This window comes from Nyctibius grandis, chromosome 5 (assembly GCF_013368605.1).
Source record: "Nyctibius grandis isolate bNycGra1 chromosome 5, bNycGra1.pri, whole genome shotgun sequence".
Classification (NCBI taxonomy): Eukaryota; Metazoa; Chordata; class Aves; order Nyctibiiformes; family Nyctibiidae; genus Nyctibius; species Nyctibius grandis.
The window spans coordinates 73,443,108-73,457,000 of NC_090662.1; the positions used below are offsets into that span (position 1 = coordinate 73,443,108).

Consider the following 13,893-nt stretch of genomic DNA (forward strand, 5'->3'; position numbering starts at 1 on the left):
AGCTGGAGTCTGACCGGCTGCTTTCCACAGTTCAAAAAGCCAGCGCGTGCAGCAGCCCCGCCATTGCTTCTGCGCTGGTGTCGGTGACAGTGGTGTCACTGCTGTCACGTCTGTGGCCTCATTCATTTACTTTTGAGAGGAAAGATGATTGGCCTCTCAGGGAAAAGTCTGGGCAGATACCAAGAAGGAGGGTACTTCGGGCAGCATGGGGCTTGGGTCACCACACGTCCAGAGGCCATAGCACTTCTGTGCTGTCAAGAGCAGACCGAAGCAGCAATTGCAAAGAAAAGCAGGAGATATTGGGGTTTAATACATGCTCACAGCAGCTCTGGGGGAGCAGCATTTGTTTCAGACTCAACCCTTGGCCAGCAGCACAGCGGTGCTGGCATGCCTGGTGTGGGGCGGGCGGGCGGGCAGGCAGGCAGGCAGGCATGGGGCAGTGGGCCCTTCTCTCCCAGCCCACCCCTGCCAGATATTTTCCCAGGGAGCAGGGAGGGAGGGATGGTTTGGTGCCCTCTCGCCTGCCCCGGCTAACCCTGCTTCAGGCCAGCTCTCCTCTCGGTCGAGGTGGTCACCCTTGCTCCAGTGGCCACCTCTTCCCGACAGCCCTTGCCTGACTCGGAGCGGGGGATTTAGTCCCGGGCTGGGGGGAGGGAAAGACGTTAAACAGGCTTTTCCCTAATGAGGTGTGACACCAGCTGGAGAGGGGGAGAATCCTGCTTTTCTCCTGTCTGTTGCTCTCTCCAGTTAGAAGAGGAGGAGATGTGTGTCCCCCCCTCCTTCCTCTGCTGATTTGCTGCCTCTTCTGTTTCCTTTCTGTGCCGTCCCCAAAGCGTTTTGGCAAGGTTCAGATTTCTGTGCTCACAGCTCAGTGCTCAAAGAGAAAAGGGGAAAAACAAAAGGGTTGGAGGCGTGGGGGGGATGGTGGCAGGGAGGAAGCCTAGCCGCTTGCTGCTCGCCCTAGCCAGGCCAGGGCGAGCATGGGGATGGACGCCCTGGGCAAGGGCGGTCCTTGCTCTCAGGACCAGGGGAGTTTTGGTGGCCTCTTTTTCCTGGGAGTCCCTCAGGTTGCTTCGGCCACCTCTGCTCAGATGTGCCGCTTGAGCACCCTGCTGCTTTTCTGGCCATCCCTTGTGGGAGCGAAGGGATGGAAAAACGAGGTTTATTCCTTCTCCTGAAAAATCTGGGCTAAAGCATTAGGTGAAAACCTGAGAGGATCCTAACTCTTCATTTGCGGTCCTGAGATGTTAAGATTTGCATTGCACCCTCCTGGTCCCTGGCATTACCACAGCACCCTGGGCATGTGGGAAAAGTCCAGGCTTTAGGTGTTTTGGGGCAGAAAGCTGGAGAATCCAGTAGGACAGAAAATTGTGACATTCAGTTAAACAGGGGCAACAGACCCAGCCCTGGGAAATTAAAGCACCTTTTGCTGCTTTTGCCATATTGCAAGCAGTGACAGAAAGAAAAGTAGACAGAAACTTTACAGGACAATGTCAGTATCTTTTTTCCAAGACAAATAATCACAGTAATATTTGGACTGTGCCTTTACCATAACCTTCTGGCACCGGGTGTGACTGTTGGTAGGGACAAGAGGACCAGAGTGGGCTACAGGCAGCATCCATGGCATCGGGGAGTGCAGTACAAGTGCCTTTCGACAGAGGCACTGGCAGCCTCGCGCCTGCTAACGACAGACCTTCGTTAGTCCCGTGCTCTGCGTGCACTAGTAAATCCTGACTCGTGCCAGAGCCCCTTAACCCGGGGTGGTGCCGGGGCTCTGCACCCAGTCCTGTGTGGGTATGCGTGCCCAGTGCCTGTAGCAAACGGCTGCAAGATCCGTCTGCAGCCGAGTCGGGTTTCCAAATCTGCTCTGCACCCGCCATGAAGGCAGGGACGAGGAGCACCCCTCTGGGAGAGAAGAGGCAGCAAGAGAGGGGGGAAACGCCCCGGCCAGGTGTTTTGGGGAAGGCTGGTGGGTCCCTTCCCAGGAGACAGCACCTTGCCTAGTGCCCGAGGAATGTCCCCCAGCTCCCGGGGTGACCCGCTGGCTCCGAAAATGTAAAGGTCACTCCCAGACCTGGAAAACAATGGCTGCAGATAGGGGCTATCTGAGCTGGTTGTGGCCACTGCTTAAGGAGTGTTAGACGAACAGCAGGCTGAAAAGGCTCACGGGAAGCAATTTAAATATTCCTTCATACAAAAGGCTGTCGCATCCTAGCAGAGGCAGGCTGTGCTTTAGGGCACAAGTGTATGTGGATGAAGGAGAGCCTGGACAGGGCTGGGCAGGGGGATCATCCTGGAGACTTACTTTCCCCCCACCCTTTATTCTGGATCCTAACGTGTCATTTTTCACAAGCTGCAGGTTTACTGTGGTAACACAACTGGGATGTTTTAGCACATCGCATACTTTGTGGGTTCCCCCCCTGCCCAGGTATATTTTGTTAGAAAGCAGATGTCCACTAAAGTAATTTACAAATAAAATAAGTCAACATCTCCAATATACTAACCACTTACCAAGTGAATTCACTCGGTAATTGCTATTTGTATAGCGTGATTACTATTTATACAACAATAGTATCACTCTCTCCAAGGGATGGCAAGCAGCAACTGTTTTTGTATTAACTTGTCATTAAGCAGGGTAGTCATCTAGAGGCCAGAACAGAGATTCTTGGGACTTTTCCTAGCTCTGCAGCAGGACAATGTGCCAGGCTTTGGCTGCCCTCCGCCCTTTCCTTGCCTCAAGTTTCCATGTATAATAGATGTGTTTAATACATTCTTCACAGGGCAGGTGTCAGGCTTTCGCTCGTGAAGCACTTTGGATGTCACACAAGGGGTAAATAAGAGTGGTGTTGATAATGAAAATATGCCATTAATACATTTCCAATAAAAAACTACAAGCGGCGTTTAATCTGCAATCTGTTATCAATAATTTTATTACCGCAGTTACTGCGGTCCAATAAAAAAGCACTTTCTCTTCTTTATTGGGTAAGTGCCAAAACGTTTATCCTTTATTCTCTGGCCATTAACCTTTATTCTGTAGCCATTAGCTTAGCCATTTGTGTAACAGTCTGTTGAGTAACATTCAAGTAGGAATTCGTATTCAATCCATTATTTACTCTGAAAGCAAAAAAGAATAGCTTCTTATGCTTGTGCTGTTTATCCATATTAAATCCTGTTAAATGCTGTATACTGCTGCTGATAAGTCTTATAGGAAGTGGATTTTTCTTACTGTGAATGGTTTTCAGGCATATAAATAAAACTGCAGTTAACCTAGTAATACTTTGAAAACAAAGCTTGAAATTACTAGCTGAAAAACAGATATTTCCAATAACTACTACATTTCAGAAGTTTATCCTTTTTTGTGGATCAGTTCCTGCATCACACCTTTATATGAATTCCATCATGCTGAAATAAGCTATGATACTCTCCATCCCTCCATCAAGGGGTGAGGTGTTGGATCATGAGGTCTGACATCCCACCATTGTTTCTTATGGGAGGGGAAAAAAAAAAACAAAAACAAAACAAAGAGAAATAAGTTAAATAATCAAAATGCCTGCTTTTCTTTGAGGCGTTTGCTTGCTAGCTTTCAGCCATTTCTGGCTATCCATCTGAAACTGCTACTTCTCTGTGTAAGTGGCTTTTAGGGCCACGCTTTCTGAGCACATCTTTTAAATGAAATCACCAGCCTTAGCGAGTGGAAAGCAAAGCGGGAGAATGAAACTGTTGATTCCTGCCCATCAGCTGAACATGGGAGAAATCATGGGTTTCTTATGAGGTTGTAGTATCTCAGCCTCACTGAACCCTATTTTTCTGTTTCCAGACAAAAGCATTAGTCTAGTGGCTGGAGAGTGACGTTTGGTAAAAGCCTTTCAAGGTCTTCCCATAAACTCTTGCAACAAAGAGGTAGTAGTAGTAGTATTTTTAATGATGGAGGTCAGCTTACTCAGTGTATGCTCTGCTGCTGTACACGTACATGCAGCTGCTTGGGTCTTTTTGGTCCTGAGCAGCCAGCAGTAAATTTTAAGGGATTAGTTTGATGGTTGGCTTTTTTTTTTTCTCTCTTTTCTGCTCATTAGGAACTGGAAGCTGCTCTTCACAGGGATGACGTGGAGTTTATCAGCGACCTGATCGCCTGCCTTCTTCAAGGTTGCTATCAGCGCAGAGACATCACGTGAGTAACCTCACTCTATGGCTTAAGCGCTTTGCAAGGGGAGCTAATTAACAAGGTCGAGGGGATGTTTCACGGCTTTAGAGTGATGACATGGCAGTGATTGGCAGTCACCAGGAATCAGGCCAGATGCTTCACCGAGTGGAAGGGAATTCCAGCTCTTCTTGGGTTGAGTTGCAGTTTTTTAAATTTACAGACCCTTTGTTAAGCAAACTTCTTTTTTCAGATCCCATGCAAATCTGTTTGATGCTCTGCTGTGGCACTAGAGCATACAGTGAACATTCACATCTGTTGTTACGCTCTGCACTCTATTTGGTCAAATTAGTGATATCACTGTAAGTCTTTAAATCATCACGTATGTTTTAACATTTTAAATGTATTGTATAGAATAAAACTTGCTGCTCTGCAGCCACCTCACTTAAATGGAAGATCACTTTGCTCTACAGAGGGACAATTGTAATTATTTTCTTGGAAATAAGAGCAACATTGGAACCGGTTCAGTTGCAGGATGTTGGAAAGTGATTTGACATGTTCTCCTGATGTTTCAATATCCAGAGACACTTTGTTAGTGTCCACCAAAGTAGCCTCCCAAGCTGAGACATCTGTAGAACATCATTCTTTGGAGGGTCACTACTCACACAGTGAAATGTGCTCCCAATGATAACGAAGGCTTGTTGCAGTGTGTTTTATTTCTTCTTCTGTGAATCAAGTTAATATCAAAGCATAACTGTGGAGATGAAGACAGCGTAGCAACATTTGCAGTTGCTTAGAAAAGGTGTTAAGCAATCCTGCTCCCCGAGATTCCCCTCTTGTGCAGAGGCTTAGACTGGTGCATTGGCATAACCATAGGTGCTTGCATTGAAGCTGTATTTCTGATTAACTGATTATGTTCAATGACATTTATATAGTTTATTTTTATATGTATATCTGCCACTTAAGCAGGTTCTCTTGCACTGCTGGGTTGTCATTCAGCATAAGTGGGTATCGGGACCTGAACCAGGCAGCTGCACTGCATTTACTGTCTCTGAATGAAACTGATGTGATGAGAAGCTTGATTGTAAAGGGACTGCAATCGTGTATACCTCCTTCATTGCGAATAGCCACAGAGCAATATAATCTTGCTTATAAACATGCAGCAAGTTTACTACTTCTTACCAGAGACACCAGAAAGCAGTGGCTTAAGTGTTTTGCCCACCTTAACCAGCTCACTCTTGTAGAAGCAGTGGAAGATTTGTCTTTGATAAATTTAATAAATTCAACATCGTGAGGTTCTCCTAAACTCTCCGGATCTAAGAGTGTCCACTTAGCAGTTGCACTGTTTAATTGCCTCCCCTTTCTCAGCTGTTTTCACCCGTGATTCATCCCTGAATTTTGTTAGTTAATTGTTGGGCATTGGCAAGTTGTCTGTCCATCTGGGGAAGATTACACATATACACATGCATATACACTCATACACAGTTATGTGATGCACCTGGCAGCTCAGCAATGTGTAGTTATTCAGTATTGCATGTAGGTCCCACTTTGTACTTGTGTAAATACAGATCTGGTTAAGTCTGAGATACAAAAGCTGCAAGGAGGTAACATCATTGCAGAAGGAAGAGCTAGTAGCCCAACTGTGGCTTTGTGCAGCCTAGTCAGGGTGCGTATGCAGCATGGGTAGGAGCCTACGTAGCTCTTGCTGTGTGCCTGTCCATGTACAAGAGGTGCTGTAGGAAACACAGGAGTGCAAAGTCACGTAGTGAAGTTGTGAGAACTTACACCTCACCTGAATGGTTGTGCTAGGGAAAACACAAGGTGCCTGAAGGAGAAACCAGCTGCACCCTTTCTGCAGCACCTCCTGTAGAAGTGAACTACCCCATGGGCAGGGGAATAAGCAGAAAAGTCATTTTTGCAGAGGAGATGGGGAAAAGAGCACAACAGGAGAAATGCGGTGGAAATAGCTGAAGGAATATAACAGGGAAAACTGCCTGGAGGCACTGGGATGTTAGGGAGGTGGGCTCTGAAGCACTGCAGAGAAAGCAATGCGGGAGGCTACCTGGAAATAGAAGGAAAGGTGCTGTATGCAGAGGGATGTTACGAAGGAAGAAGCATTAAGATGTAGTCTGATTATGGAAATCTGTAGATAAATGAGAATAAAAATGATGGCTTGGATACACTTCTCAGAAACAAACTTGCCCCACTGTTTGTTTCACACTTACAAAGCAGCCATGGAATATTTATCCAAAATGAATGTATGTTTTTAAAGCCTAAAATTCTCCTTGTTCCTTACACATTTATTTCCAACACCTTTGTTCCCTCTAACCCAAGTTCAAGAGGCATAAGTCTTGGCTGATGCACACCTTCCCTGCTGTACCTAGTTTGTCCCCAGTTAATGGTCAGGAGTTGAGCCTCTAATTGATTTTTTGAGTGCTCAGCGGGCGAAAACATGCAAATGTTAGCGGCAAAATTTGCGTGGAGTTTAGATTTGGCTTTTTACAATGGGCCAGGACTCCATATTTTTCTGTTGCAGACAGATAGTAGGTATCTGTCTCGCCCTGGGGAAGGGTGGTTGGAATCAGCAGTTTCACAGATCATCACAGTGGCGTTACAGCAGCAATCTCTCCAGTCATTTGTGTTCCGCATCCTGGTGCCAAGGCTGTGAGCTGTTAATCTTTAGGCTGTAAACTTTGCTCCTGGTTGGACCTCAGAGGGGAAGGTAGGAGCTTGTTCCCATCCTTGTTCTTGGGCTGGAGCACTGCGGCTCAAGCACAAGATGCTTCATATAACCTCATATAAAACATAGTATACCTACCTCTCCAAGTGGTTTTCAGGTTTAGTTTTGTATTGTGTCTTACCTCTTTGATGGCCAAAATGTTATCTGCCTATGCTTTCTCACAGTCTGTCTGGGAGCAGCTTGTAGTTCTTGTCACATCTGTTTTGACGGCATGCAGAACTTGTGGCGGAGCTGGGCTGCCTGGCTTTAATCATGCATCATAGAGGGGTATAAAACTGTCACATACCTTTGCTAATTATAATGTGCTCTCAAGTAATTTTGGAAGTGGAACCTAGCTGAGAGCTCTTCTAATGCACAATTTAACATACTCTAGTTTGATTTGCTTTTTATTCTGTGAAAAAAAAAAGAGATTAATACTTTTGTAGCATTCTGTGATTCTTGGTTTTGAAGTAGAGCAGCTTTGCCTTGGTTTTGGTATTCTTTATGACAGAATTTTTTAAAAAAAAGAGTCACATATGAGAGAGACTGTTTTTTACCCTGCTTGATGGTTAAGGAGTGTTGAACGTCTGGTAACTTAAGACTTGCTTTGAGTTATGGATATATGCGTTTAACTACAGACACTAGTTAACGGGGTGCCACATGATCTTCCCGGAAATCTTATTTATCATAACCTATCATAGCTGTTGGGAACACTCTTCATTGACCTGGTTCTTGCTGTGTTAAGCACTGTAGAAGTACAGAACAAAAAAGACGGTAATCTGCATTTCTGGCTTCTGGCATCTTTAGCGATGAACCCGTAGCTGTCCTTTCTCTGACACCGGCTGTTTTGAGCACTTGGCCAGGACGGTTTCCCCGTTGCTCTCCTCCTTTTGCTCTGACCCAAAATACTTCTGTGCCATGATATGCAGCTTTTGTTGTTTTATACATACCCTTCATAGTATTCATATACTATCTGTACCATCTAACTACTAACAATAATATCCTTGAAGCTTTTTGCTTGATCTCATAGCTCAGTTTTATGCTATAGGCACAGTTTGGTTTGATGACGCCGAGTTTATCCATACGTATTTCCTTCCTCTAGCTTTTGTGCACAGCTGTTGAAATGTCTATGTTTTCGTTTGATTGTTTCAAAATGCAAATGCCTTGAAAGTGGGGAGTGGGAAGGGAGAAAACTCTTAATAGAATTTGGGGTTTATAAAAAATAAATAAATGAAAATTAAGCAGTTTGAAAAAATACTGGTGCTTGCTTTAGATTCACGCTGATATAAATCGGGCAGCTGCATAGTCCCTAGGGGCTGCCACTTTAATTCCAGCAGGAAATGCGACTTGATGACTTGTATCAAGACAGGAAGATCAGAGCTTCAGCTAACGGCAGCAGCCGCAGCAGGAGCCTTCTGCAGCTGTTTTTAAGTAAGAAGTGATGGTGTGACATGGATGTGTACACTCAACTAAAATAATCCAGAAAAGCTCCTGCTGTTCAGCATTTCTTTGGGTAAAGCTCATTCTTCACTTCTCTGTTACTGCATTTTTGCTATTTTTCTAATGTGATGGCATAAAAAGTTTCACCGACTTTATCATATTTCTCATCTGGAGGTGTTTTCTGTGCTGCTATTGTCTTTGAAAAACATTTTAATTGCTTTTTCTTATAACATTTTTTATTTTTTCAACATGGATAAAGGTGCCAGAAAGTGAGGAGGAACAAAACCAGTATCTCTGTTCTTGCCTATGCCCCCTGAGAGTCTTATTTTTTTTTAATACCCCAGGAGATTGGTCCATCACTGTAGCTGGAAACTATCTAATTGACTCCTGTGGCACCACAGACGGCATTTGCTTCCTTAGGAACCTCAGGGTTTTTTTTTTCTTGTTATTTCTTCCCTTAATGCATTGGAATTTTTTCTTCCCAAGTGGATCATCTGTTTTCCACCCACCTTAAGCTCTTTCTGGATCTGTAAACTAACCTTGGAGTCTTTGGCTTGTAGTTTGCACCTGGTTTGTTCTAATATGGATAATAAGAGGATATTCCTTAACTCTTCTTCCCACCCCCTGCAATTCTCTTAATTATTTCTTTCATCACCTTAGTGGTGACATTGAGAAATACTCCCAGTATGGCATCTGAACAGCTATATTCCCTACTTGTCTAATTGCCAGTCAAGAATACTGCCTCTGTTATGCTTATTTCACAGAATCACAGTTAGGGATTGGAAGGGACCTCGAAAGATCATCTAGTCCAATCCCCCTGCTGGAGCAGGATTACCTAGATCATATCACACAGGAACGTGTCCAGGCGGGTTTTGAATGTCTCCAGAGAAGGAGACTCCACAACCCCTCTGGGCAGCCTGTTCCAGTGTTCAGTTACCCTCACTGTAAAGTAGTTTTTCCTCATATTTATGTGGAACCTCCTGTGTTCCAGCTTGCACCCATTGCCCCTTGTCCTGTCAAGGGATGTCACTGAGAAGAGCCTGGCTCCATCCTCATGACACTTGCCCTTTACATATTTATAAACATTAATGAGGTCACCCCTCAGTCTCCTCTTCTCTAAGCTAAAGAGACCCAGCTCCCTCAGCCTCTCCTCATAAGGGAGATGTTCCACCCCCTTAATCATCTTTGTGGCTCTGCGCTGGACTCTCTCTAGCAGATCCCTGTCCTTCTTGAACTGAGGGGCCCAGAACTGGACACAATATTCCAGATGCAGCCTCACCAGGGCAGAGTAGAGGGGGAGGAGAACCTCTCTTGACCTGCTAACCACACCCCTTCTAATACACCCCAGGATGCCATTGGCCTTCTTGGCCACAAGGGCACATTGCTGGCTCATGGTCATCCTGCTGTCCACTAGGACCCCCAGGTCCCTTTCCCCTGGGCCTCTCTCCAACAGGTCTGTCCCCAACTTATACTCATACATGGGGTTGTTCTTACCCAGATGCAGGACTCTACACTTGCCCTTGTTATATTTCATTAAATTTCTCCCCGCCCAACTCTCCAGCCTGTCTAGGTCTCTCTGAATGGTAGCACAGCCTTCTGGTTTTCATATATGCTGGTTCTGTAATCACTTATTTGATCTTTCGTCAGAAAGAGATAAGGGATAATCTGAAATCTTCTAAATCATCAGGGCAGAATGCCCGTTTCTGAGGATTGTGTTTAATAGCTCTGAGTATTTAGCTTCTTCCTTCTGCTTTGTCACTTTTGGCCATCCTTATCCTTTATTCTGTGTGGACTGTGTCTTTACAGGCTACTTTGGGGGTTACCCCACATCTTGTATTTTGGTAAAAGTGACCTTAATAAAATGCTTAACGTCTTGAAATTGCCCTTCTGCACGTGACTGCATGAGCTGTGTCCTATAAGAACCGCTGTATGGTAGTCTGGTCTAGAGGATAAAGTGGCAGGTCAACTGGGATAGCTGGCAAGCCAGTGCCAAGTTTTCAGTCTCATGGATACTGTGGTGAACTGGGTGGTGGTGGTGGTGGGAGTAGCTAAGCCAAGGTACTAAGACAATCTGAATGAATTCAACACTTCAGTCCGTGCCATAAAATCTGGGGCAGCCAGCCTAAGCTCAGTCACAGCAGACCTGGGGACGACCACCTTTTGGAAAGAGTTTTAACGGCCGTCTCTTGCAGTTGTGCCAGTGACCTTGATTATAACAACTGTTTCAATGGCCCAGCCACAAAGCACCTCACTAACTCAGAATCATATTCATAAATGCCAAGTGAATATCAACAAGATCAGCATTATTTACAGTCTGACTTTTAGCAAGTGCTGCCTTGCATACATCATGGAGATTGGTGGATGGCCTCTGGAATCAACCCAGTATGATCGGCACAGGAGATACTGTGAGGGGGCAAGGGAGATGAAGTGGCTACATTGCTCATGTTGAATCTAATATTAATATTTATTATAATAATAGCCAAGCCACGCAAGGTGAGGTTTTTAAAGGGTAAAAAGTGAAAATTAGGCAGCTGGCAGGTGTTGGGAAAGGAAGGATGAGATTACAGCAGTAAAATAACACGGTCATTCAGAGATTAATGAGAAGCACAGTGGAATAAAATTATAGAGTTCAAGTATAAATAAAGCTAAGTAAATGTCTTTGATTCTCAGATGGATAAAATGAATCTTTAAAGAAGAATTTGAAGAAAAGTTGGTAGCACGTTCTGGTAGTACTATTCCATAGGTGTGGTGGAGAATAAGCAATGAAAATGGTGGAAGAAAAAGAGAGCGTGAAAGCTGTGCTGTTATTGTCAGGGCAGATGGATGGGAGAGAAATAGATTGGATAGCTGGGGAGAGGGCGTTATGTAAAACATTGACAGGGAAGAATAAGTGACTAAACTTGAAAGGATGAATAGAGAACAGTCAGTGAAGGGTCTCAGAGACTGCAATGATGTCATCATGCTGCTGTCAGAGTTTGAAATATGAGATGGACATCTGTATTTTTAAGTTATTTATGTTGCAAACCAAGTACTCTAGAGAGGAGAAAGAAAGCAGCAATGAAGAAAGAAATTGAGAACGCAAGTGAAAACATCTTCTCCTTAGAAGGAAGAAGACAAAGAGTGATGGAGAGAGAGGGACAGGATGTAGAAGTTCTCTCCATATGAAACCTTTGCCCTCACTTTTGAGACTTGTATTTCAAGATAGTGGTGCTCCAAACCACCGGTGCGGGATTTTTTCTCCAGCATGGTTGGTTTTGCAGGCCACCTCCCAGTACCTCAGCCAGGTTCAGAAACCGATCTTTAGTCCAAGGTGAATATTGGAGAAGTTCTGAAATTATTTTCTTGGAGCCTTTTAGCCCCGGTGAGCTTGATGAACAGCTAAGGCAGCTGCTGGCCAGCTGCTAAGCCACTACAATAATTCGGTGTGTCATGTCAGCCTCTAAGTCACCTATACTTTTAATTTTTCTCTCTCTTTACCTTTCATCCTTCCTCAGTTTCTTTCTGGCTCAACCAGTGTAGTGGTTTAAGCTTTAGAGAAAGGAAGAGGAAAGACCTGTTCTGAAACAAATCCCAAAAGGGACTTATTTAGGACCCATTTATTTATCTGTAAAAACTTGTTTTTATCCGTTGTTCCCAGAAACTTATCATATGTGGGGCTGGTTTAAGTAATGAATTTGCTAAGCTTGTTTGCTTCAAGGCAACCCCATGCTAGGTATTTTTTGCCTCAGAAGGGACTCTCTTCTCCCACATTAAGCATATTTTTCTATGAGCAGCAAGGCACATAAGGGCTTGTTTCATATGGATTTGTGCCATAATACACGCATGTGTCCTATTTCCCCCTCACCATCAAGACAATAACTCTAGCTTCTTCCCCACGGTGCTCATCATCACTGTAATACCCTGAGGTCCTCTCTGCAGCCCTTAAACAATCGTAAGAGCTTATGGTGCAGCAATACTGTTGTGTTTCCTTATGGCTATGAATTGGGAGCATGCTTTCTGTTGATGGGCACTAGGAATGAACAATGCAGCATTAAGCTGGCTTCACTTGTTCTTCAAGGATCCAGGAATGAATAGTAAGTAATGATCCTCTTCCAGTCTGAATGTGGGGCATAGTGAGCCTCATTCCTATTTGCTCTTTCAGAATATAGGAGATGTATTTGGGTCTTTCGTAAGTTAATTGGCTCCAACTCCCAAGGGCTGATCCGCTTCTCTTCAGAAAGAGCCTCACCATCAAATAACAGCAGAAAGAAAGCAGCACGTGGATGAAAATTGGCTAGCAAAGACTGAAGCCTGGTTAGATGCAGGTGAAGGTAATTGATGGGAGAAGTGAAGTGCCATCACAGACCAACCAAAGCCCTTGCTGTCTAACCAGGTCAGTTCACAATGTGAAAGTTGGACTCTAGGTACCCTCCTTTATTCTGGACCATCCAGAAAGCTGTGTTCATCCCTCCTGAGATAGAGGCTACTATGGGTTAATCTTAATTTTGTCATGTCTGGAGTGGCTTGTTGTTGGGTATACACTGAGTGGTTGGTTGTCAAGGTCACACAGAATAAGACATAAAACAAGGGGGAAAAAACTCCATGCCTTAAGAGTCAAAGTGTGCACGTGAAGGCAGCATGTGGCAAGACCAGAGAGCACAGCAGTGGTTCTCACACTTCGTTGCGTCTGTGTGGCCATCGAGATCCCTCCCTTAAGGACTGCATGTCTTTTCCAGGTCAGATCAGCATGCACTGGCTATACACCCAGCATGCATGTCTCCCTTAGCAGAACCCTTCAAAGCAGTAGCTGGCAGCTTGTGTCTTACCAGGCCTCTCACTCCACACCAGCGTTACCCATATCCCCCTCCACTGATTGAGAGCTGGCTTCCCCCAAGGTACTTCTTTCCCTCTTGAGCACCCAGTCCTTCTCTCTCCCTTTTTATCATATCTAACAACCTGTAACTAGTTCTTGGGTTAGTTAATAAATAGTTCTAACACTGATTCTTTTTTTTTCCCCCTTTTTGATCCTTCAAGAGATTGCCGTTTGTTACTCCAAGCTGCAGGTACTTGACACAGAAGCAATGCAGAAGCCCCCAGGCTTCAGACACTGTCCTGGCTGTAGGATCATTATGCCTACAAGTGATTCCCATCCTCCATGTCTGATAAACCTTGGGGAAGAACTGGGCAGAGAGGAATGCAGCACTCTGAATTCCTGAGGGGTCAATCCATGGGAGGACTGGAGGAGCAGTTCTTACGTGCTGATCAGGGCCTTTCAGGATCATCATTTCACCTCCTCTAGGGACCTTCATGCCTTTGTCTGACATCCTTTAAAAGTCTGAGAAAAATCTGGCCTCCAATCTGTGAGGGGGGTAAAAGGTACTTCCCTTTGTTATGTTGTGCTCAGAAATGTCCAGGTCAGACAGTTTTGTTTTGAGGCCCAGGAACTGGTCCTTGAGCCCAAAACCTGACTTTGGGAACTGCTGTGTCTCAGATTTATTACCTCAGGAGCATGTGCCCTGTGGAGAGCCTAGGTTCTTTGCTTTTCCATTGCATCCAAAAAGTGACAGTGTTTACTGATACCGTTAAGTCTGTCAGTGTCATCAAGCCTGCTGATGTG

General features: G+C 44.9%; 1 protein-coding gene across 1 annotated transcript in view; it reads left to right on the forward strand.

The window, feature by feature from the left end:
* Positions 1 to 13,893, forward strand: part of CECR2 (CECR2 histone acetyl-lysine reader) — a 98,829-nt gene that overhangs the window by 47,065 nt on the left and 37,871 nt on the right. Inside the window, 1 exon segment of the mRNA XM_068401870.1 lies at positions 4,074 to 4,168. Within this exon segment, the coding sequence (XP_068257971.1) occupies positions 4,074 to 4,168 (95 nt within the window).